We start from the raw sequence: 24872 nt of genomic DNA, 5'->3' as shown, positions 1-24872 counted from the left end.
TTCTGTAAATAATCCTGTTATCAGTTTTCAATACTTTAGTCTTTCATTCAAAGTCTAATATAAAAACAGATTAAGCTCCAATGAGACTCACAAATCAAAAAGGAAGTGGGATCTTCAGTGAGGCCTATTTAGTCTTTGGACCAGGAGGGTCCCATTGCCGCATTAAGCGGAAAGAGGAATGCAAAATGACCACCCCCACTAATGACACCTCCCTAAGGATTTCAAATCTACACAATTGATGGAATTCGTCTCCTTCATTCTATCCCTCACGGTCTCACCCACACCCAGCAAACATAAACAACAGAAATAGAATATCTGAAACCGATTCCATTTCCAACTGGACCACTTTTCACTACTTGAAAACCGCTGACACCACCAGACCACCTCTTGTCCATGCTATATAGTTAATGATGCACGAACGACTGAGAAGCCTGCTCAAGTCATTTGATAAATCAAAATACCTCATCATCGACTCCTTAACTCACGACAATAAAAAGTACCAACGAATCACATCTGATTTGGCCATGAACTTTGCTTGCACAAAGAAGGAAATAAATCAGTTTTGCACTCCTTGCGGTGCCCATACTAATCAGTAACCAGAATAGACTTTGGTCGCATAGGATACTTCGTAATTTTGTAGTTTCTACATAATCAGACCACCTAATCGGGCACTATAAAAAAAAAAGGAAAAAAACTTCATCTAGCAAGTAGCAACGCTATTGTGCTTTCATTTTCAAAGGATCAAAGGCTCCAGCCCAGAAACATTATTGATGATGGCCCACCCACATTTACAGCATCCCATCTCATGTACCTCTATCTTCTCCTCCCCCACTTCCATAAATGATAAACCACAGTACCAGCAGAACTTCCCTTTCCTAAAAGCAAAACCGTTACAGTCCTAGATTTTTATCTTTTGGTGAAGTTCAACCCCTAAAATTACCCCTACCATCAGTGTCAGTTCAGCATTTCAAAACTGTAAACCAGGGAGCAAGGGTCCACATGTTATAATTCACTTCTGCCTAGACTAGAGTTCCTTTTCCCTTTGTTTTTTTCAGTGCTTGTCTCACTTGTCAAGTTAAAGCACCCCTTAGTCTTTTACATTTACATACAAGGCCATGCATGGAAAATGAAACAAAATTGCTTATGGGGCAAACAGATCCCACATAATATTTATGCTTTACAAAAGGTTAAATAATAAGAACAGTAAACTCAATAACAACAGAGGAAGAAAACCACGAGAAGCTTTTAAATTTGTAAGACGATGCATGACTGACTATAAGTGGACAATGAACTTCATATAATATATACCTGGGGAACAGGAAATTGCACATGGTTTATGATGACACAGAAGAAGATATCAACTTATCTTCTCTCTAACCTCTTCACTTGGATAATCGTTCCTACTTCCCCTCTCTGCATTCTGCAACAGTTAAAAAGTAAGGATAAGAATTGATAACAAGGTCAATGCATTAATTAAAGCAAAATAATTAAACTAGTTGTAGGGTAGAGCCACATGGGGTTAACAATCCAAGAACCAAGATCTATGAACGTTTTCCTCTTAATAATAATAATAAATTCAGTTAAACTGCAAAACTCCAAAGATTCCGCATGGAACCCTCACAGTCACACGCCTAATACCCCAGTAATGGGGAGTGAGAGAAACAGTCATGGAAAGATTCTCAGATGAGAAACAGTGATGAGTCCCCATTTCTATACAGAAGAAAATGACCGACACCCCTTCCAACATATTTTAGCATATATAGGGCCCATTTTAAATTAGTACATAACAAAACACGACAATGGTGTACTAACTTGACGAAAATGACCCCTATGTTTGAGGGAGATCGCTATTGGTTAGTTGCAATTACCAAATCAACCCTTCCAGTTTAGTAAATTTATATTCAATACCCCCCCCCCCATGTTACTGAAATTTTGGCAAGTATGGTTTCCAATTACAAAATCGAGACCAATGCACGTTGAATTGTGGATGCTTGGCTCTAATTGCAACAAAAATGACCAAGATATCCTTATTTCTTTGAAGAATTTTCTATGCAAATACCAAATTCTGTTTTAGATTGAAACAAAATAGATGGAGTTTTTTTAGGATAATAATTCGAATTTGACAAGGTTTTTAATAAGACAAACTTCTGTAATTTTCAATAAACAAGGGTTGCTTTGATAAGACATGTCTGTAATCAAAGTAGAGGAAGAAAAGGAAGAAGAACAAGAAAGACTAACTTTAGATTCTTTGCCTCTCCAGATCTCTTTGCAACTCCAAGATCTCAGAATGGTAAGCTCTTCGAAGTTGAAGACTGCGTAAGAGACTTGAAGTGCTCGGACGGTGCAAAATCTAAATCTTGAGGCAAATTTGCCCTCTTTACAATTCTTCTCATGTTATTCTGCAAGCTCTGCTGTACCAACTGCTTCACTGCTTTTTTCTCCTCACTCATCATCTCATCCTCTTCTTCCACCAGACCTTTCAAATGCTGATTCGGTGCAGCTGAAGATGAGGAGGTTCCACAAATTGGGGCGGACACCGCCACACCCAAATTCCCACCATAGACTTCTGAGACTTGCTTCCCCTTGTCTACTCTCAAACATTCCAAGATCCTCGAAGCTCTCTTCTGCGCTAATGTGCTACCGAGCAGCGTCAATTCGAGCAGGGAAGATACAATTCCGGCCTCGATCATGGCTTGGCGATCTCCGTAAGCCTTGTGGGCCATCACCATTAGAATGTAAGATGCCTTCTCCTGGCATCCAGACGAATCCGTCCAATTCAAGACGTCGATCAGAATCGGGAATGCTTCCCGGGAGTTGCTGATTGCTTTCCGACCTTCTGGAGTTGAAACCACATTGCTGAGAATCGAGAGGATCCTCTCACTCACTTCCATATCGCCAAGCATGTTCAGGAGATAGGGTATGAGGTTGGATTCCAGAATCTGGGAAATATTGGAATGGGAGATAGAGAGATTGTACAATGCTCGGAGACAGTCTTGCTTGGCTTGCGTGCTGCTTCTCTCATCTACATTTTCAAGGGTTTTTACCAAGAATGGAATTGCGCCAGAGGAACCAATGATCGGTTTATTCGAGTCGAGAGCGCTCAAAGCGAGGAAATTCGCGACAATTGCTTCAGAGACTGACACATTTGGAGCCTCATCCGGAGACTCAACGAGTTTAAGCATTTTGTGAACAGCTCCTGCCTTGACAATGGCTGCTTTGTTCCTGCATAAGTCGAGAGAGAGAAAAGGGTGAGCTTTCAGATCAAAGAAACGGGTTGCGGAAGTACAAACAGGGGAAAGCGCATTTTAGAGAAATGGCGCTAAAAAATGTCCGAAAAAAAAGACGTGGTAAAGCCAATACGAGTAGGAAACGTGAATGATTCACATTTTAAACAACAACAAAGAAGTAATTAACATTTTGAAGAAATGGTGCTAAAAAAGTGGAACTGATTCACGAAAAGAAACGCTTGCAGGGGAAAAAACAGCGTTACAAACGAACGATAAGCAGAGAATGCGACTTGTCAGTGAAGTTCAGAAGAGGAAAAAATATATATCCGAAGAAGCATGAATAGAGTAAAACAAACGCAACAGAGACAGATCTTGAAAAAAGTAGAAGGAAATCAAACAGACTTGAACAATAAAATATTGGAAAAACCGAAGATTGGTAACAAAGAAAATCGAATTTGTCGCGAAGAAAAGCATAGTGAATCATACGTATCGTTTCCGATCCCTAGATTGAGAAGAGCGTAGAGCGAAGCAATCTGAAAATCGAGATCACTGCAATCAAGCATTCCTACAAGAGGAGGAATCGCTCCAAGCATAGCGAGCGTCGCTCTCGCCTCGGTATCTTCCTTCGCTAGCCTTCTAACATCCATGGCCGCTTCCTTCTGCTGCGATCCCTCCTGAAATTGCAACCTTTTGACAACTCCTTGAAGCTCCTCGAAAACCTCAAGCTTCCTCCTCGTCTCAACCTCCGCTTCATCCTCCAATCCCGTCTCCGATGTCTGCGACAAGTTCAAAAGCTCCGACAACCTCCCTGATCCGACATTCTTCTTCAATTCCGGCTTCTGCGGCGACTTCGGCTGCTCTTGCTCCTGCTGCTTCGGTTTCTGTTTCTGCTTCAGCTTCTGCATCTGTAGCGGCGATGCAACGCCAGAATCCATCTCGTGCCGGTGGCACGAAACACCACACATCATCGTGTCCAAGAGCTTCCGACGAAATGCAGCTCCCCGAATCGCTGGCCATAGCCGGAAATTCCCTCCTCCGGCCCCCTCTAGAACCACAGATCCAACGTCGTTCCTTTGATACTTCGCCATTTTTCGGCCACTTCTCCAAGCTTAACTATCGGAGATTGCCTACATTGCAGAGAGATGGAGAGAATAGAAAACTGAGAGAGAGAGAGAGAGAATTTTGTTTGCGATTTCTATTTATAGTAATGAGTGCTGAAACGCTGAGAAAGGAATAAATTAAACGAGCAAAGAAGAGAAGAAGAAGAAGAAACAGAGGGAAAAAGCTTCCTAATGAAGCTCAGTTGTTCACATTTTTTAAAGGGCTCTGGCTTTCTTCCTGGTAGGCGTGTACTGCTCTCCAGCTCATGTAATAACTCCCTGCTCCACGTGTCTTTTCTCATTAGGACCACTCAATGTGTTCGTTGATCAAAGATCATGTGGGTCCAGCTACGTGGACCCCTGCGACGTATCAGACTCTGCCTAAAGGTCGTATACTAATATATTGCTTCGCGATACATGTGATCTCAGTATGTTCATGCACGAGACGAGGAAACAAGGGTTTATTGCTTTATTAATTACGTTTATTACTTTAATGGAACGACTGATTAGTAAGCTTGGGAGAATTCAATAAACTCTGACTTCGAAACAAGAAAGGCTGACTTTTGTTTGTTTCCATGTTTCGGCTTCGCTTCCGTTTAAATTACGTGGGTGCCACTGGAGTGCTAAACGATTAAACGAAAGATCATCTGATGCACTCACCGATGAGAATCAAGGGTTGAGATTTGATCAAGTTGATTCCTTAGCGGTAGTGTGGGGCCTGCGTGCCCAGGAGTCGAAGGCAAGTGTCAATGCAGAGGAAACTTGGAACGAGAACTCTGAGAAGCCAGAGATAGGAAACAGGCAGCAGCATTTATGGTAGAGACTAGAGAGATTTTTTCGAAGTTTCTAGGGATTCTCTGAAGGCGGGAGGTGGCAAGATTTTTGCGCGCACAGCCAAAAGTCCATGGTTGCAGCGTGGGGCCCATAATCGAACAACAGAATTTCATGGGCTGCAAGAGCAAGGCCCAAGGGCTTACCAATCTTGACTTCGAATTTTCGCCACCGAGCAATGCCTCGGGTTCGGACCCTGATGCGGCCAGAGACACATGGAATCCATGTTCCCCGATCTGAGTGCAGCCGGTTCGGAGTCGGAAACGGTGAACGCAAATCGGCATCGGAACGTGAGTAGAGGATTCGGTTGTAACCGGAGCCCGGAACATGGATTCCACATGTCGTAAGAATAAATTCGTCATTTCAAATTCCGTTCTTTTGGTTAAAGTTGCCAAGCGAGGAAATTAGCCCCGACTGATGCGATGCAATGCAATGGAATGGCCCTTCACCCATGCTGTCATGTTTAGGATTTGGGAAAAGAACCAAATATATCTTTTCTCACGTGGCAATGCCGGTTTGTCACGTGCTTCGGCAACAAATATAATATTTTTGAATGCTGTGATTGGATGAGGCAGCATCTGTGGGATATTTTGGTAATAAAATAAATGTGGGTGTATTGACCAACATGCCCCCCAAAGATGCTCTCTTATCCAATCACTGAGCTTCAACAAGTGACCAATAGGTGTACTGTGTTCAATGTTCATTGAACAAGTCATGAATACTCTACCATGGTCATCATTCATTTGTGTTAGAAAATTCAGACTAAAAAATTATAAATTCCTGTCTTCTTTTTTCAGCCAATGAGTGAGCACTGAGCAAACATGCTGGAGGAGTACAACAGGAACGTATTCATTGGACCCTTGAAGTAGATAAAGAAGATCTACACAATTAATTGATGGTTCACTCTGTCTAAGGTCTCATATTTATTTTCATATTTTTTTCTCATCATCAACAGTAGATGTTGACTGCCTCAGATTGAGCATTTGTTGAAATTTGAGTAGGCTCAGGCCTCAAATTGTAATATATCATCATTCAAGCCTTATTCCAACTGAGTTCGGATTTATTTCTCACAGAATGCATTTTAAACCGATCTCACAATACCTTTTAGCTATATATTTGAAACATCTCTGTAATTATAAATTTCTATTAATGGGAGAATGTTCTTGACATACAGTTGAAATCTCACATGGTGTGAGGAGCAGATCCAATTTCATCCCAACTGTATACGGTTGAGTATATAAATCTTATTTTAATTATTTTGTTTAATATGAATATGAATCAGGATCCATTATTATAAAAACTTGAGAAAAGTCTTATACTAGCTACTAGTCTGATGCCATCCTCTTCTATCCGCATTTGGGACCAGCAGTTACAAGTTCAAATTGAGGGATTTTTCAGACCTTAATGTTGTTTAAATTCTTCAAATTGGATATCTGAGTTGGACTTTAATATTGATCATGGCACTCATCATATTATCTCTTTGGTTATATTATTTGTATATATCTGCTTATACTAAACTATCTTAACTTCGGCATTCATAAAAACTATCTTTATCTTTGCCCTAATGATACAAGAATAGATTGATCTGTTTCATGACAACCGACTCAAACAGCTTCAATTATTTCATTTAAAATAAAATATTTGATAACTACAGCAATGCTGACTAATAACATAAGATAATCATCTGATATTTATACTGTAAAAATACTAAAAGCAGGTGTCTAGTAACACGGAGAGATAGAGATAGAATATATAAAAAAAGTACACATAACAAAGAAGAGTATAACGGATGACAAAAAACCCTAATTAAGTGATTTTTTATAACAGCTAAAATAAATCTGAATGCTGCATATATATGACATTAAACAGAACGGAATGGCAAAACAGGATTCATGCGGCCGACGGACCCTATTTGAGAGACCTTCTGCATTGGGTGTATGAGTTAATTGAGTTGTTGTGGTTGAGCACAGTGTTCACAAAAAGCTTCATATTTAAGCAGTGGTTTAGATGTTGGAAAAGCCCATATTAACTTCCCAAATTTTTACCAAATATAACGTGTAAGGCCCAGCTCGGAATGGCAGAAGCCAACCCAAATGGGTGTTTAGTCACTAAACAATGCATCATACCAACACTAAAAGATTGTTTAAAAATGGTGGATGGTTGGCAGATGACTTAGTCTGCTGTATCCTGCATGTTTGTAAAGAAATATTATTAAAGAAAAGTGACAGTAAGCAGATACTGAGGATATTGATAAAAATAAGCTTTTACTAAGCAAAAAATAATAATAATAACATATATAGCAAAGGTATGGGCTCTTTGCTCCATCAATTATTACGGTAGGCTCGTGCTTTTGACCCTAAGAGAGGTGTTCCAAAATTGGCCCTCCCATTACACACATGGAGAACATTTTGCTCTTCCCTCCTATTGGAGTTCTCATGCAGCTTTCTGAATTGGCCACATGTTTGCTCACCTAATCTCCCCTTTAGTCTCTCTCACTCCACTTTGAATGGGAGCTGCTCTCTGGTGACAGTTGAGATTAGTAATTTTTTTCAATTAAAAAACCCAAAACAAAAAATGGCTTAATTTTTGGATATATTTCAGGGCTATATATGAAACCTATAGCAGATTGAGGAAGAAGCATGTGGCATGTGGTGTGTCTCTTGAGTCCATAATTAGGAAACGTTCCTGAATTGTTTATTAAGGATTATTTTATTTGCAATGCAATTTTATTTGCACTGGTATAAAACTATGGGAGTGCAAATGAGTTGAATGCAAATTTTGATTTATGTTTGTTCTGTTTGGTTGCAGTATAAATGAAATAAAATTAAAATTAAACCTGGAGTGAAGTAAAACCTAAACAATTTTTTTACTGTACAAGTCCCAATGAAATTGCATTGCAAAAAACAGGGTCTTTAAGGATCAATTTGGAAGGAGTACAAATATAAATATGTAGAATGCAAAACTTTGTACTTTGTATGTATTTGCATTGTACATATTTATATTTGTACTTCTTCCGGTTTAGGAAGAGTGCAAATATAAATATATTCGGTGCAAAACCCTTTATATGGAATTTCTTTTATTTTTTACCCCATATGGTATTTTTTGTATTTGGGATACAAATGAAGGTGCTATTCCATTGAAAAAATCCCTTAGATGCTTGCAGACTCAACTAGAAAACTTAGCTTGAGGCAGTGCTACGAAGAGGGTGCCCTCACATGAGAGCTACGAGGTCCCCACCCCAATCACTTCTGTGTATCCCATGTATCAGACTGGGCCCACAAGTTTTAAAGCAAGCTCAGATGACTTGCCAACTACTATCTTAGACTTAAAGGCCCAAAAGTAGACCTATTAAGAAAGAAACCCTATCTTAAATTCATGATTAGCAAATTAAGGGGCTAAGAACCAAGCTTAGCATCAGGGAAGCCTAAGGTGGAATCTATCAACTAGTGGGCCTGTGCCCATACTGATCTGCAACTTCTCCAGCCCCAGAGACCCATATGAAGACATTTACTCGAGTAAGGTTTAGTTTTTTGAGACCACCTTGATTCACTGAAGGAACAGAACCCCCCATGATTGATAAATTAGATTGTCCATGGGACAGATTAACTTCCTTTTTTCTGTCTTTTTTTAATCTGCAGTGGTCCTTAAATGGACCAGCTTCATAAGAGACTGATCTCTCATGAGCTTAAGTACTGAGTAGAGAGCTCTCACCTACAGTCAACAGGTTGGAATTATTTTTGGCCTAATGATATTGCCAGGTAACATTTTACTATTGACAATTGACAATTCCACAATGTACTTTGTACTTTGTGAAACATTATTTGAAATTTAAACTGGAATCATCAACTAGTTTAGTTTTGTGGGGTCAAGAATTCTGCCACTCATCTTGACTTATTGCCTCTTTCTTTTAGCCCAAGTAGGAGGTGTCCTCCACCAACTATATTTTGAATAGTAAATTGACCTTTGTTGCTGCAAACCCATTCAGGCTGTGTTTGGTTTAAAGTTTTAAAAACCAACCCGGAATCAGAACCATTCTTGCCACCGGTTTCTGAGTTGATGGTTCAACCATTTTGTTCAAACAAAAGGATCATTCCAACTTAAAAAATAATTAAAATAAAAAACAGCCAAAACCCGTTGGATAGGTCGAAGGGGTCAATAATTCAACTGCCTGCGTTAGCAGATCGCTGAGCAATTCAACAATTTTTGGCCTAGGAATAGGTTTAGGATAAAACAGAACCAGTTGTCTGAACGGTTTCCTGGTCAAACGATCCGACCCGATATCTTGTTTGACAGAAAATAAGAGAGAAACATTTTTCCCAATATCTTGTTTCGATTCACTTGTAATCGGTTTAATCAAGTGTAGTTAGGATCATCTGCGCCATGGAAATCAAGTTGCCCATCAATGTCTTGATCAGCATAAATGTTGATGTTGAATTGTTTTTTCACTTCCTACACTATACATGTGATGAGATTTATGAGTAGTCCATGGCCAATATTCCTAAATTCCCAACTCTGCAACATACTTTGCAGTCTACACCATGGATCCCCCCACATAAACAGTTTTATTCAAGTTGTTCACTCATTCACTACCTTTCACCACTGTACTTAGGGAAAATATGTAAAGGGTTTTCTTTAAATATTTTGCCTCTGTCTCTAGTAATCAACGGTGATGATCTTTACTTGGAAAGATGAGATTTGATGAGAACCCAGAAGATACAAGGGGACATAAGCAAAATAGAAAAAAGGACTTCGAGTTGAATTAAATTATTTTGCATAGATGATGTTGAATTGGTGGAGCCAATTGAATTTCAGATCTGATTATTGAATGGGCACCCACTTAGATTTGATTTGCATTAAACATGTATTAAGTAAGAAATTAGATTTTCCTGTCAATTACTTTATGACATCCAGTTAGTTGTTGGGAAGAATGTTCCTTTGGTTAACTTAAAATCCATTTAATAAAACCCAACACTTTTCTATTTAAATGCACATTTTGTTTACCAACCCATTATAAACTCATTCAAAAAATTGCAACAATTACAAAATTGGAGATCTTTGCCTCCTGATGGGTCACAGCATATTGATGCTTTGTCTTGGGGTTGCTCAATTTGAGGCGCTGATGACGCTAACCAATATAAAGATCTGCCAATAACAACCTGTCAAAATAAAATAGAAAGAGTTCCCCTTTTTCTGGAATAGGAACTAAGAAAATTTTGGCATGCCTTGAGTCTTTCTTTTTCTGCTTTGAAGTAGTTGTATGGGTACAGTAGAGAGAGAGAGTGAGAGAGATAAGGAGAGAAATTGATAAATGTGAAAAGGAATTATATGTCAAATCCAGGCCCTCAAGAGTTGGTGCAGATTTCAGTAGTAGTATTTAAAAATAGGAGGATGAGAGGAAGTGAGCTCCTTTATAGACAAAGCTGGAGTCATCAGGACTGTTTATTTGTTACGAGAAGAGAACCACCAACCCTCTTCAGAAATTGTTGTATTTTGTTGGAGGGACCCCTAGAGATTACCCAATCAAGTAACTGAGTAAGCAAGATATTTGTTTGGGTGGTGGGGTCAAATCGGATCTTATTGATCACAAGCAGAGTTGAGAGTTCACACACAGATGGCTCATTCATTCAATTGGTACACAGGAGGCCTAGATAAGACCAATAACCAACAATCCACGGAATCCTACCAAAGAGTCCAGACACACCACTTTGTCACATTGATGGTTCTAAATTTTATTCCTGCACCAGTTCTGTGCAGTGAATACAATGCAGATCTCTATCAACTTACACATCCATCAGGCATCAGAATACAAACACACGAGTAATGAGAAAAAGTTAATTCTGTTGGTATCCAATGAAGGGTATTTTGGTTAAAATACAAAGTCTATCCATCTTCAAATGACCAAAATACCCCCTTACCCTTGGCACATGTCCTGCCCAGACTTACTCAACATCAAACCAAATTCAAGAACACCCATTTATAAGACTATAATGAGCAATAAATGTAAAGTTCTTTCCAGGCAGAGGGTAGTTACAGAAATTGAAAATGGGTGGAGAATGAGAATGAGGAGATCTCACATTCTCCATGGATCAAAGCTGCAATGGGTACGTTCACAGAGTTGGGTTCTTCATTCATACCCACACAGATGTATTGTGAGGCCTCCCATTTGTTAGATGCAATGGCATTGAATGCAGTTGGGTTGGCAGCCAGGTTTAGAGGATTAAAGGGTTCCACATCTTCATTTGATTTCACCTCTCCAATCAAGAGTCCTTTCAGGCCATCCTCCATTGTTCTGCTTTGAGGAACTTTTAAATGTTCAAAAGCGATCCTTTTGCATGAGAATGAATCGTCCGTGTGCCTAATTTATGGCATGTAACCTCAGATGGACAGATTGGATTTGTCACATCAGCTATTCACGTGGTGATTGAAGCCTAACAGCACCAAGATCCTCCTCGGCGTCAATGCGGTTTTTTCAGAAAACGGTGCTAGGTCAGAAATTCGTTTTTTGAGAAAACGTCTGTTATTTGGTTAATCGTTTTTTGAAAAAATGTTATTTCAGGCCATGTTTTGGAAATCGGAAAATTCGTCTGAGAGAACCCTCTTTTTGGTTTTTTCCCCTTTTTTCTACTATTGCTAGCAATAGTATGCTGACATAGCATTAAAAATGCCTATGTGGCAGCAACAGCAATGATACCAGCTACCAAATAGAAAATCTGAGAAAATAGCATGCTTATACAGCATTATTTTCTGAGAAAACACCATCATAATTGTTCTATAGGGTTAGCACATGTAGTATTGCACTTTCAAAATTTCAAGTAGAGGGAGGAAAATCTTGGTTAAGGTTGTGTTTGGTAAGATTGGTGTTTCAACCTGTGGTTTTGAGTAAAAAGTTTAAAACACCATTTATACTTGAAACACAAACACTACTGTTTGTACTTGAATCCTGTGTGATGAAAAGCCTGTGTTTTTCATCTATCTCAGTACTACATCAACATCAGTCAGGATGTTGAAACTCTGCTTTCCAAGGTAAGAAACATCAAATTGATGTTTCTTGAAACACCTCCCAACAGGGATTTTCACTGTTTTAATTAAAAACAGTCTCCAATCAAATGGAAATTGACCATTAAACTCAAAATGCCTATTTGGTGTTGATACGATGGCATTTATTTATGCTTGGAACACCAGTAGTACCAAACTATTGGTACTTGTGATGTTCAACATGTAGAGGTGGATCCAAATCAATCTCTGTGAGCCATTCAATCTCAGCTCATAAAAAGAACTCGTTGGCTTGATCCAAATCAAGCTACAACCAAGCTCAAGTCTAACATATAGCGCCTCAACTGTTAATTATAGGGAGATCAAATAGTATGAAGTTTGGGCCATGAAGCTTGTGAGCCTAATCTAATCTGATTTTAAATGTTAAATAAGCAAGTTATTCTTCCTAATTTGATCAGAGCATGCAACATTGATGTATTTTTGTGGTTTTTTTAAATGATATAAACAAGCAGGACAAGTGTTGATTTTGCGCTCAAATTTGAGAGTGAGTACGCTCGACTCACTGTTGAGCTCGAACCGAATCGAACTGAGTTCAGACATATTAGCTTTTGAGTCAAGCTGGACTCAAGCTAATATTTCTAGCTCAAATCAAACTGAGCACAAACCAATGCTTTTGACCACGTTAATAATTTTTATCAAAGCCCAAATTTTAAAAGAACTGGACCCAGAATCAAGATCAGATGACAGTTGGAACAGTTCAACTGACCAGATCAATGTTGAATTGAAAATACCAGCACAAACTCGAGCCTTATACTTTTCTGTCGAGCCAAGCTCAAACGATTTAAGATTGAACTTAGCTCGATTTATATCAACCCCTATGAAGATGGACGAAGAAGGTTTTCTCAGCAGAAAGGGGGGTCTGAGTATCCGAATCAAAGTTTAAAAAATCGATATGTATCAGCCCGTATTGGCTGATATGTATCATACCAGAAGCACCCTGATACACTCCTACAGAGGGTGTATTGGGGTTCTGACTGGTTCAAGGGGTGGAGAAACCTTAAACCGTCCACCCCCCTGAACCAATTTTGAAAAAAAATAAAAAAAGTAAAAAAAAAAAAGTACCGATACTGCTCAATACACTCTTATCGACATATTGAGCATATCGATATTCAAAACCTTGATCCGAATATTTCAGGTTTATCTTCTCTTTTTATTTTTTGAAGGCCCATGTCTGCGCCAGACTTGTTGAAGGAAGGTTCCCATCTCATATCATTTGCTACAACTAAGAAAAAGACTTCATTATGGAAATTGTGCTTGGGGGCTTACCCACATTCCAGGAAGGTCCCTTCTCTTGATATCCCAGTATGTGGTGATGCGGCTTTAGCCCCATAAAGGCCAGATGCTTGGTGGGTTCCTGACGGGATGTAAGACCATAGGTGCTTGGTGGGTTCCTGACGGGATGTAAGATGTACATTGAGCCCAATGGCACACAACATGGAGAGTAGTAGGGGTGATCATGTTCGGTCTAGCCCAGCCCGGCCCAAAATTCCAGGTTTAGGCTTCTAGGTCAGGCCCAAGTTATAACCCTTATCATAGGCGCATACTTCTCAATACGAGAGGTATCTTATGACCAACTCGACATCAAGTGAATTGGCATGTTGTATTGGATTAATAAAAAGACCCACTTGGCTAGGGTTCAGATATAATTAAAATAAATAAGGGTAAATTATTAATACCTCCTCTAGGGTTTGGGTATTGAATTCTCGCCTTTTAAAATTTGGAGGCCAAAGTGGCACTAGGCCTAAATAAAATACAGGGTACTAATGGGGAATTTTCCCTTAAGCATAGGCCCAAAATTTTGGTATATTCTTTTTTATTTTCAACTGACCCCACACCTGGTCTTAACTCTTAAAGATTACCTGAGGCCAGAACCAACCAAAACTAAGTCCGACCATCCACAAATACACAGAATTATGGACCTGAGTCCTGAGTCCCTAGGCTCAGGCCAAAATTCTTAGGGTTTGACCTGAGTTGACCTTAAACCGTTAACTCAGCCCATGCCCGATTTGCACCCAGTCTAGCATGGATGACGATGATGATGATTTCGGTTAATTCGTTGAAGGCTTGAAGCTAATTGTGGAATTGATTCCTTGATCATTGATTGTTATTCGGTGCTAACGGAGACAAACCTGCCCGCTGGGAACAAGGTGACGATTACAGAAACAGATAATGCGATCTCAACACTGAGTTGATAAGATTAAAGACGAAACAGAAGATGGAGCAACCTAAGATTAAAAGGATTACCCCTTTTGTTACAAATAGAGAGAGAGAGAGAGAGGATACAAAAAATTTGATTCTTGAATAAGACACTTCTGTGATTGAGAGGGTTCAATTCAATGTGTAACAGGTAAAACCTTGAGATTATGTCCTATGAACCTAGTTGCAGTATTTTATCAGATGGAGCGCAACATGCTTAATTGCTTAGACCCACCCACGCATTGGGTGAATAGAATTTCAAAAGAGCATTAGAATCATTTACCATTAAACTCTAACCCCATTTCACCTTCTTTGAATAGGACAAAGAGAAACAAAGAATCACTGTCACTGATTCAAGAAAACCATAATCTAATTCCTCATGGAGGTTGTGTACTGCAATATTCACTTCTTTTGTTCTAATATTAAGGAACAATCAAACAGAACTCAAAACCCCCAGAACATGGGGCTCATTTAAGCTAGAAAAGAAAAAAATGACATGTGCCTACAGATTAACACCAAATGAGCAGTCCTATTGCAACTTCAATCACTCAGTGAGACTTCACATACTCCTGGACAATATGAAGACCCTCAGATTCCTCCCCATAATCCTGCGAGAAAATAGAGAAACCAATGATCCAATCAGCTAGAACATACTTCCCAGAAAAAGAGGTAGAATGGTATGAGATCATTTTATTATTTTACTGTCCTTTTCTTACCTTAACAACAACACAGGAGCAACCCACCACTTTCCTTGCCTTTCCCTCTGAATCAATTTTACACAACTGCATAGGGAATCAAGTAAATGTCAAAATTTTGCAAAAAAAAATTGCATGGAAATCAATCTTACACTCCATGCTTTTAACTGGGGGTGAGCAAAAAACCAAAAAATCAAACCAAAAAAACCGACCAAAACCAAACCGAAAAATCGGTTAACCAAACCGGTTGGTTCAGTTTCGGTTCTATGTTTTTAAAAAACCAAAGGCACTGGTTCAGTTTCGTTTAACCAATATAAAAAACTGGCGGTTAACTGAACTGACCGGTACACATTTCTATATATTTTATATATTATAAATTAATAGATATGCATTATATATATAAATATATATATTCATAATATATTATATATTATTTATTATTTAAAATATAATATTTTATATATATATATATATATATATTAATATTTTTTTATTATATAATTATATATTTTTATAATATATATTGTAAAAACTAAAAAACCGAAAAACCAACAAACCGAGCCGATGGTTAACCAAACCGGTCAACTGGTTAACCGACTGGTTTCAGTTTGGTTCCAGTTACTGGTTTTCCAAAAACCAGTACTACCAGTTTGGTTCAAGAAAATACCCCATGGTTCGGTTAACTGAACCATGAGCACCCCTAGTTTTAACATGGCTGTATTGCCGTGTTATAAGCATGGCAACACATGCAAGCTCCTGCCAGTGTTCACTAAAGATACTAGAGATAATCATCAGGATATGTGGTGCACAAAAGGTCCTGCTGCCACAAGCAGATAGTTCCAACTAGGAGATGATCATAAAGTTAAAGCCATGAGTAGACCCTTCAGACCTACTATCCAATCTTCACTACTGTTTTACAAAGAAGATTTAATTGAGCACACGAACATACTGCATGCATCATGTTCCTTGGTACAATATACTTAATACTTCCAATGGGAGAAACCCAAAAGAAGAGTTAATGCAAAATGCGTTTTTTCTTCATTTAATTCTAACGTTTTGGATTTAGACAGGCAATCAAATGTAAATACCAATAACAACGTTTATTAACCACCAGAAACCAGATTACAAATTAACACAAGAGCTTGAAACTATCCAGACAGCTATCCTGAAGCATGAAAAATACAAATTTGGAGAAACATTAAACAGTAATAGTTTTTTTTTACTTACACCAGCCCACTCTCCAAGAGTTTTAGCACTTGGCACCGATATCAAGCTCACATTGTGATCAGCACAAAGAGCTTTAACAAGTTTAATATAGTCTGGTTGATTACAATCCTCTGCCAATACACAGAGTTGTGCAGCGTGCTTTTCAATCACCTTAGCACCTTCATGGAGACCTCGAGTAAGGCCACCATGTGCCATGGATTTCTTCAGCACAAGCTGCAAGGCTGTCATGATGTCCATTGGCTGTCCTAGAGCTGGGGCATCAGCTGCAACAGCACCCTCTTCTCTGCAGAAACAGCAAAGGCAAGTGAGACATGCAAATTAGTAAAGAACATGAAAGAGAAAAGGTAGAGCACATACAATATGAACTTTTACAAGTATCCAAAGCACTATTAATGAAATATAGCAGCTACAAGATAGTGGTCTTGGTCATACTTTTGCAATCAACATTTAAGTAATGCAAATCTCAACCAAGTGATAGGTATTAATTAAATAAACGTTGCAGATGTAATAATTGATATCATGGATATAGAATTACATCAAAACTTCCCTTCTTAAATTTCTTAATTTTTAAAGTAAAAGACACTTATATATTCCAGTTTACAAATACATCAAAATCAGGTGTTTCATCTTGCTGAAGGCATTAGCAGCATTAAAAACTTCAGGATATAGACTACTGCCTTGGAAAATAAAATTAAAAAAAAAATTGGAAGACCGATATCACCCAGAATCCCTTTGGTAATTGTTGTTGAACAGACAAAACTTGATCTTCTTGATAGCTTGCATTGGAAAGTAATACATACCACTTCATTATATGTGTGATATACAATTTACAAAACATGAATGAATTAAACTACCACAGTACCACTTCCCTAACAGTGCTACAGAAACAATAACACTATCTTAGAAGCTATTAAGAGAAATGCATATTCTTAACTTTAAGTAAATTAAAAAATCCAAATGTGAAACTAAATTTGAGGCAACCAAAAATGAGAATTCATATAAATGGCATATGATAGAGTCGTATACATAATCCAAATCTAAACTAGTTGAGTTGAAACATAACAAGGTTAGGACTTCGGATGCTTTCAGTAGCCCACAACATATTTTTAGCAATGGATGTTATCCAATAAAAGTAGCAACATAAATGACTCTCTTCCATCAAATGTAAACAAGGAAAAAAACAAAAGGTCCTTACCCTGACATTTTTGTGGTTGCGGTTCAGATGCAAATTCTCCTTCCTGATGTCCAAATAATGAGGTGCAAAAAATCAGATTAGAGGAATAACTTGAGAAAACCAAGAAAAATATATCAATATGTCATGTATTGGAAAAAGGCATCATAACCACTAACGAATCTTAATGAAGGAAACGCCTTTCTTTTATATTGGCACAATTGGCAAGAAACTTCCATCATTCAACAATTTAGAAGTTGAAAATTATACTTCAAAAGAGCAAGCCGATATTAAATCAGATAATAGGGTAAAGCTAGAATGAGTAACTTATAACATAATAATCACGCAGTTTGAGCCCAGTTCCAGAACCAGATTCAGATAATGACCACATAACTGATTCAGACACCTGTGATTTGTGCAAACAATGAATTAAGCGTTTCCTAACAAGAACGAGTTCTTACAGGGCAGGCTAACACCCAATATTCATGGCATAATCTTTTTAACAACAATAAAGGAAGATCGCATTTAGAGAATATCAATCAGCAGTTAACCTTCAAGTAAATGCACCATATAACACCCTATAGTGTACCATTAAAGTACAAACTAACAGTAATTACCCAACTCAACCAATCTAAACCCTGAATTGTAGTCTCAAAATGCAATCAAGACAAAAGGCCCTAAAATTCGGATTGATGTACCATTCATCAACCTTCTTTCCCAACCGGACCCAAATTTTACTCAGCGTCAAATGCTTGTATAAAATAAAATACCAAGCCAATTACATTTCAGCTAACGAAGTCACATTCACACATAAAAAGGTAAAACAATAGAACAAAATACACCATTCTAAAACCAAAATTACCAGCGAAATAACCGAGAAAAAGTAGCATACATACAGCTACCTGGACTATAGAAGGCGAGAAAACAGATTACAGAAGCCCAAAGTCTTCAAACACTAACTGGGTTTAAGTAGAAAATGCTTAATGTTCATGAAGAAGTGATCATAGATCGTTGAGAAATCGAATGTAGAACGATCGTGATGTAAGGAATGGTTGCGAGTTGCGAGTTGCGATGAGTACTCACCTGAGTGATGAAGTCGCAGACCCTGTAAGCCCGTTGCCGCCCTCGGAAGACCTGTATTCCCTCGCAAAACGCGCTTTTATAACCTGTTTGATAAAACCCTAAATCCAAACAAAAATTGCAAACTTTTTAAACTGCCCCTCTGCTTTAGCTAATTCTCTAATTCTACCCTTACTGTTTATATCTTATCTTAAAGTATCCCAAGTTTTCTGACAATTGACTAATTGCTCTCTCTCTCGTGAAGTTTTGAAGTTCAGCAGGGAACCTGCAATGATTACCGCTTCAACTTGCCTGAAACCAAAGTGGAACTAAATGATGAATGCTCACCAAGCATTTGATGTTTACGGGTTATTGAGATAATGAGGTAGGTTAGGCCTTGTTTGGCAACATTCTGCAAGAGCGTTTCTATTATTCTCGGCATTTTCGTGGAACAGAAACGTGTTTAGCAAAAAGTACAAAAGAAATGAGTCATTCCTACGTGAGAACAGCACCCAAAGAATGGGTGCTATTGTCACACGTTCTTTGGGAGTGATAAATTGACGCTCTCAAAGAACACGTTCTCTAGGAATCGGTGTCATACATGCTAACCACCCAAAACCTGTTGTCGCTGTCACAGGGCAATCCTTAACACTCATCCCTCTCTTCCACCCTTTGTAATGCGTTCTTCTGGTTGTTGTGTCCTCCCACCACGTGACACATGATTTTTTTGTTAATTTTAGGCTTAATGGGGATGGATTTGCACAACCGATGTTAAGAAATAGTTTCATTATTCAAATGTTGTTTCTATTTATGTAGAAGAAAAATCCATTTTCAAAGAACATTTTGCCAAATACGTTTGTTATTCTCGAAAAACAAGAAATAAAATTTTTGTTCTAGCGCAAGAATTTTTAAAAGAATAGAAACAAGTGGAAACATTGTCGAACAGGCCCTTATTGATGCAGGTTCCTGAAAAGGGTGAAAGTAAACTTGGATTGTTTGTTATCATTCTCATCTCCTCTCTCCTAAAACTTCATCACTGCCTCCATTATTTTTCCATATCAGATGAGTTTGTTGATGTGCTTTAGGTTATAGCTGTAATTGTAAATGATGTCAAGCCACAACTGAGAACCAAACTAGAACCCACCTTCCATTATTCCATATCTCTACCGCCCTCCCCCTCCTCTCTACTTTACAAATCTGATCCTTTCCGAGGTTCACCCTTCCCTGCACAACTCAGATTTCACCGTTGCCTCCATGAAGAAACAATCCAAGTTTCAACCTTTGGCCCTGCACAACTCAAGTTTCATGAGAATTCATTATTGTGGTTTCACAGAGCCAACATGACCACCTTCTCTCTCCTTCCTTAGATTCTCTTAAGGTTTTTGAATTTTTCTTTTTTATCAATTGGGTTTTTTATTAGAGGAGAAACTCTATCTTGAACCAGAACTCATCTGAAATTCGCCTAAAACCAGAGCTCGCTTGAAATAGGGTTAGTTGTATGCATCTTGAACCAAAGCTTGCTTTAAACTAGAAGCCACATTGGGATCCAAATCTGCAAGCAGAGGCGGAGACGGAAAATGGAGATAGAGATGAAAACGGAGACAATGACATAAACGGAGTAGTGGAGGGAAAATTTGACATTTTTTCCCTTAGCACTTAACGGCAATATCTATTGTCAAAAACAATAGAGGTACTTTAAGACAATATATAAACAGTTAGAGTAGAAGTCAATTAACTAAACCATAAGGGTAGTTTAAAAAATTTGTCCAAACAAAAGTATAAAAAACTATGATAGACCCAAGTTATTGTCTATATGCGATCAATAAAGGAGCCAAGTCAGTTCAGGGTAGATGTGATCATTTCATCCCGGCCTTCTGTGGAGGCCCAAAATAAATTTTATATTCATTTAGTGTTTATACATAAAATACATAGGCCTGGCCCCAAACCTATGTTTTCAGGCTTGGAACTCAGGCTGGTCTAGGCTGGGTCTTAGCCCAAGCTACTGCCCTTACCACAAGTCCAAAGCTCAGTTCGAGCCTAGTCCAACCCGGCTCATGATCACCCCTAGTTTAGGAAGGTTTTTATATATTCTAGTCCCAAGTCAATTTAGAGGTAAAATAGCATCAACAAACACCAAAAGTTCAAGGTCTGTTTGATTCATAATTGGAATTGGAATTAGAATCAAAATCGTTCAAAATCAGAATCAGAATGATCAATTCTCATAATCTGTTTGGTTCAAAAAGGAATGGAAATAAAAATTAAAATCAGCAGAAATGAGATTTCATACTCAAAGGAGGGGGAGGGAATGACCATTCCTTCAATTTGGGAAACCATTCCAACAAGAATAGGAATGGGATTCCAATTCCGCCCAACCAAACAATTGGAACCGAAATAGTCCATTCCGATTCTGATTCCAAACCTCTATTCCTGTGAACCCAACGGGGTCTAATTGCTTGATTGAAACATTGTAGAAAATACAAACTATTAATTATCCTTTACACAATTTAAACCATTATTTAATTTAACACATAAATACATAAATTCATATGCCTTACAATAACAATATACAGACTGGGGAGGGGTTTGGTTCATATTCCTGGGATCAGAAATTATTGCCCTTTCTATTGCAAGTTGGAAAGCGGACAAACTCATCCTAAATATCGATATATCAATCATTTGTTTTTTTTTTTTTCTTTTAATGATGGCAAAGGCTTTTAAGTCATGAAACTCGTATGATGCTATCCACATATGACCCGAAGTTAATTTCGATATTACTAACATGTGAATTACGGTTACGACTAGACCTGGCAATTAGGTTGGGTGGGTCGGGTTCGGGTTGAATCAAGGTATTTCCGGTTGATTTCGAGTCAATTTGGATTTCAGGTTGAGTTTGGGTTAGGGTTAGGGTTGACCCTAAATGTTCGAGTTAGGGTTGACCCATGGGTCAATTCGGGTCATTTTAAAAATAATTAAAATTAAAAAAAAATAAAAAATTTACACAAAAAATGTCAAAATTAAAAGAATTAACCTTAAAATTCTAAATATAAAATAAAAAGCTTGAACATTTAACAATTTAATAAGTAAACAATAAAAAGTAAAGACTAAATAGAAAAAATTAAAGAGTGGAAACTTCTAACAATGCATAAATAATCTCAATTAGACTTGACAATCGGGTCAATGGGTTGACCCATGACCCAACCCATTTTTTCGGGTTGGGCCATTTTTACATTCGGGTAGCTAAATATGAGACCCTAACCCTGTTTTTTTAGGTTGGGTTGGGTCATGTTCGCGGGGTGGATCAACTTTTTGCCAGGTCTAATTATAACGTATAAATTGGGTTGAACATGTCAAATACTTTGAATGAGTTCAAGCGAAGTCTAAGCCTAATGCAGTTAAAAGTCCTCAAAATGGGCAACCCGATTTGTCCTAATAAGAAAGCCCATCTATCGTTAAAGGTAAGGCAACAGTGGGGGTCTATCTGAAAGACGGTAAATGACCAGAAGGTCAGGGCAAAGGAAAAGACAAAGGAGAGAGAGGGAGATTGTAGGAGGTTGATGGCTGATGTACTAGGGGTAATCACAGGGACTCAATGGATGATGTCATATGGAGGACCTTGAGCCTCTCCTATTTATAGAAAAGAATAGTGGGTTCTAAGACCAAACAAGGAAGGAGAGAAATTTCCCCACTTTTAAAAAGGTAGTTAGGATCGGTTTACTTTGCAATTTGCATTAGAATTGGAATTGGAATGGTCCATTCCCATAGTCAGTTTGGTTCAAATAGGAATGAGAATGAGAATTGAAATCAGTGGGAATGGGATTTCATTCCCATAGGAGGATGGAATGGCCATTCTCTCAAATGGGAGAATGCCATTCCAGCAGGAATGGGAATGATATTTTGATTCCATCCAACCAAACAATTGGAATCGGAATAGCCCATTCTGATTCCAATTCCAGACCCCTATTCTCATGAACCAAACGGGACCTTAGTCTAATAGACCTAAAACAGGCAAGCGGCTTGGGGTCTCACCACGTGTTCATACAAATTTCCTAAGTTTGGGAATTCCCGCTCCTCAGCCCCTTCTAGAAGCTCATCCATTGTCACGTGGAGTGATCTCTCTTGTGGGACCGCTTAAGTATTTAAGGGTGGCATCGCAAGTGGTACAATGTTGGGGATTCGCAATGTTGCGATGTTACAATTGCATCAGGCCTCACCTTAGCAAGCCTTTGCAATGTTGGGTTGGACAGCAAAGTGATCACAGGAGCACATAGATGGTGTTTGGAAGTGTTGGCGTTTTTTGAAACCCATTTTCAAAAAAAATGCCCATGCTTGTTAGACTCATTTTTCACAAAAAAAAAAAACGTCTTGATATGTTTGGGTGTGTTCCTGCCACGTAGGCAGTGAGCAATACTATGTTGTTTGGTAAGGTGATTTTAATCACCGTTTTTTATGTATGTGCTGACAGGTAAACACCACATAAGATATACATAATCACCAATCAGTCAACTGTTGAGTGCAACGGTTCACCAAAGCATGAAATGCCAAATTTGACATTTTATACAACAATTGGGTCTCAATTTATGAGGCATGCCCGTTTTCAGCGTTTTTTTCAAAAAACACTTGAACCAAACAATCATGTATGTGAGCATTTGTGGAATCACCTATGTGGATCCAATGTGGCATCGTTTTTTCGAAAAACGGCCACGCTTCCAAACATCCCCATAGTCTTTATTGCAGATGTGATATTGATTTTGCATTAATGCTCTCCAACTTTGTCACCTAAAATGTAGCATTCTTGATTTGCTATCATTATCACGATATTCCTTCTTTGCGAATTGCGAGTATGCATTTAGCCAACGTGGCTATTATTGGAATGGATGGTGTAAAAGAATTAAGCAAAGCCCATCATGGGGTAAAAGGATCAAGCATACTTTGAATTTTCATAAATTGATTTAAACATACCCTAAGTTTTTCAAATAGACTTAAATATACCAAGTGGGCTGATCCCACTAGACTTAAACATACCTCTATCAATGAAACAATTCATTTAAATTTTTTAAAATTCTATTTTGCCCTTCTAAACAAGAAATAGAAGAGAGAGAAGTGAGGTGGAAGAAGAAGGGATAATCACTTAAATTATTAGGAGATACAGGTTATAGTCACTTACCTTCGTTAAACACTTACATTATTAAAGGCATATAGACCGGCAATGCAATTCACCAAGTCCTTTGTTAATCTCTTTAGGCTATGTTTCATTTGAAAGAAAAAGTAGGGAAAGGAAGGGAAATGTAGGGAAACCTTTACAAATCTTATATAGGTTTCCTTACCTTTCCCTTCCTTTCCATACTTTTTCCTTCAAACCAAACATAGCCTTAATGTCTAATAGTTCCATCAGCAAAGATCTCCAATTTCATGGTTTACTAAACTTCCAACTTGCCCCTATTTCAAGAAGGTAAAGAAGCAAAAGTATCAAACCACGGAATAGGGATGTTCATAAGAAGGCCCAACCCAACCAACCCGGACCGACCCAACCTGAGTCGGTCGGGTTTTCATCAGCACGGGTCGGTTTCGGGTTGTGCAAATTCCTAAACCGATTATTCGTGTCGGTTTCAGTTTTCACACAAGAAAATTGAAACCAACCCGACCCAAACCGACTTAGTTTCTAGTTCAAACATGAAGTTCCAAAGCCCATTAGGCCACCTAGTTTTTGAATGGTTGCAAGAAACTTTGGATTAGTGAAAGTGATTAATGAACAACTTTTGTGATTAACTTTTTATTTAAACTTTATCATAGGAGATGGCTGAAATGATGTTCAATTTATGACTGTTTTTAAAATTAACAAGATTTTATCACAGGGATGAACTTAGAACCGAAACCAACCCAACCCGACTCAAACCAACCAGGTTGGTTTTTGTTTCTATGTTAGGTAACCCGACCAAGTTGGGTCGATTGGAAAAATCACAATAAACCGACCCAACCCGATCCGTAAATAACAAATAATCACATAGATTGAGGGAGTTGCACTTTTCAACGTAGAAATAAAATGCATGTTTCTCTAGATAATCTTCTACTTGTGAATTTCGCACAATAAAGATTTTAAATGATCAAACACTATACCATCCTAATTGTAAGTGACACTGACTACATCCTAGTATTTAATTCTTTTTCCAACTTTGCCTGGTTCAAACCAATGAAAGGAAGGGGAAAGAATGAAGGGAAAGTAAGCCAACCGGCACCAATTGTGAACTTGTGATAAGTTGATAGCTTCACCCCAAATAAAAATTCTGGGTTAAATCACAGGAAGAGGAGAGGAAGT

General features: G+C 38.3%; 2 protein-coding genes across 2 annotated transcripts; both read right to left on the bottom strand.

Moving 5' to 3' along the window:
- Window positions 1–1122: 1122 nt before the first annotated feature.
- On the bottom strand, window positions 1123–4536 carry LOC104610709 (uncharacterized). The gene is made up of 3 exons (XM_010277456.3): window positions 3714–4536; window positions 2239–3222; window positions 1123–1420 (listed from the first exon to the last, which is right to left on the bottom strand). Exons 1-2 carry the CDS (start codon window positions 4313–4315, stop codon window positions 2283–2285), a joined length of 1542 nt encoding a protein of 513 aa, XP_010275758.1. The 5' UTR covers window positions 4316–4536; the 3' UTR covers window positions 1123–1420; window positions 2239–2282.
- Window positions 4537–14756: 10220 nt separating this feature from the next.
- Window positions 14757–18699, bottom strand: LOC104610708 (small ribosomal subunit protein eS12). Its single transcript, XM_010277455.3, has 5 exons — window positions 18584–18699; window positions 17525–17567; window positions 16330–16612; window positions 15124–15189; window positions 14757–15015 (listed from the first exon to the last, which is right to left on the bottom strand). The coding sequence occupies exons 2-5, from the start codon at window positions 17530–17532 to the stop codon at window positions 14956–14958; spliced, it is 417 nt and encodes a 138-aa protein (XP_010275757.1). The 5' UTR covers window positions 17533–17567; window positions 18584–18699; the 3' UTR covers window positions 14757–14955.
- Between the last annotated feature and the right edge of the window lie 6173 nt (window positions 18700–24872).

Source organism: Nelumbo nucifera, chromosome 8 (genome assembly GCF_055504915.1).
Source record: "Nelumbo nucifera cultivar China Antique chromosome 8, China Antique-T2T, whole genome shotgun sequence".
In the NCBI taxonomy this organism is placed as follows: Eukaryota; Viridiplantae; Streptophyta; class Magnoliopsida; order Proteales; family Nelumbonaceae; genus Nelumbo; species Nelumbo nucifera.
This window is presented reverse-complemented; position numbering and strand designations above follow the sequence as displayed.

What these genes read in the sequence shown, in the direction of transcription:
- LOC104610708 (XM_010277455.3), bottom strand. An exon ending in CTCTTGGAGAGTGGGCTGGT is followed by an intron (nt 15,190 to 16,329) that starts GTAAGTAAAAAA and finishes TTCCCTATGCAG; the next exon opens with TTGTGTAAAATTGATTCAGA. An exon ending in GCTCCTGTGTTGTTGTTAAG is followed by an intron (nt 15,016 to 15,123) that starts GTAAGAAAAGGA and finishes ATTTTCTCGCAG; the next exon opens with GATTATGGGGAGGAATCTGA.
- LOC104610709 (XM_010277456.3), bottom strand. Translation starts at nt 4,315, where the DNA reads ATGGCGAAGTATCAAAGGAACGACGTTGGATCTGTGGTTCTAGAGGGG. An exon ending in CTAGGGATCGGAAACGATAC is followed by an intron (nt 3,223 to 3,713) that starts GTATGATTCACT and finishes CGACTTATGCAG; the next exon opens with GAACAAAGCAGCCATTGTCA.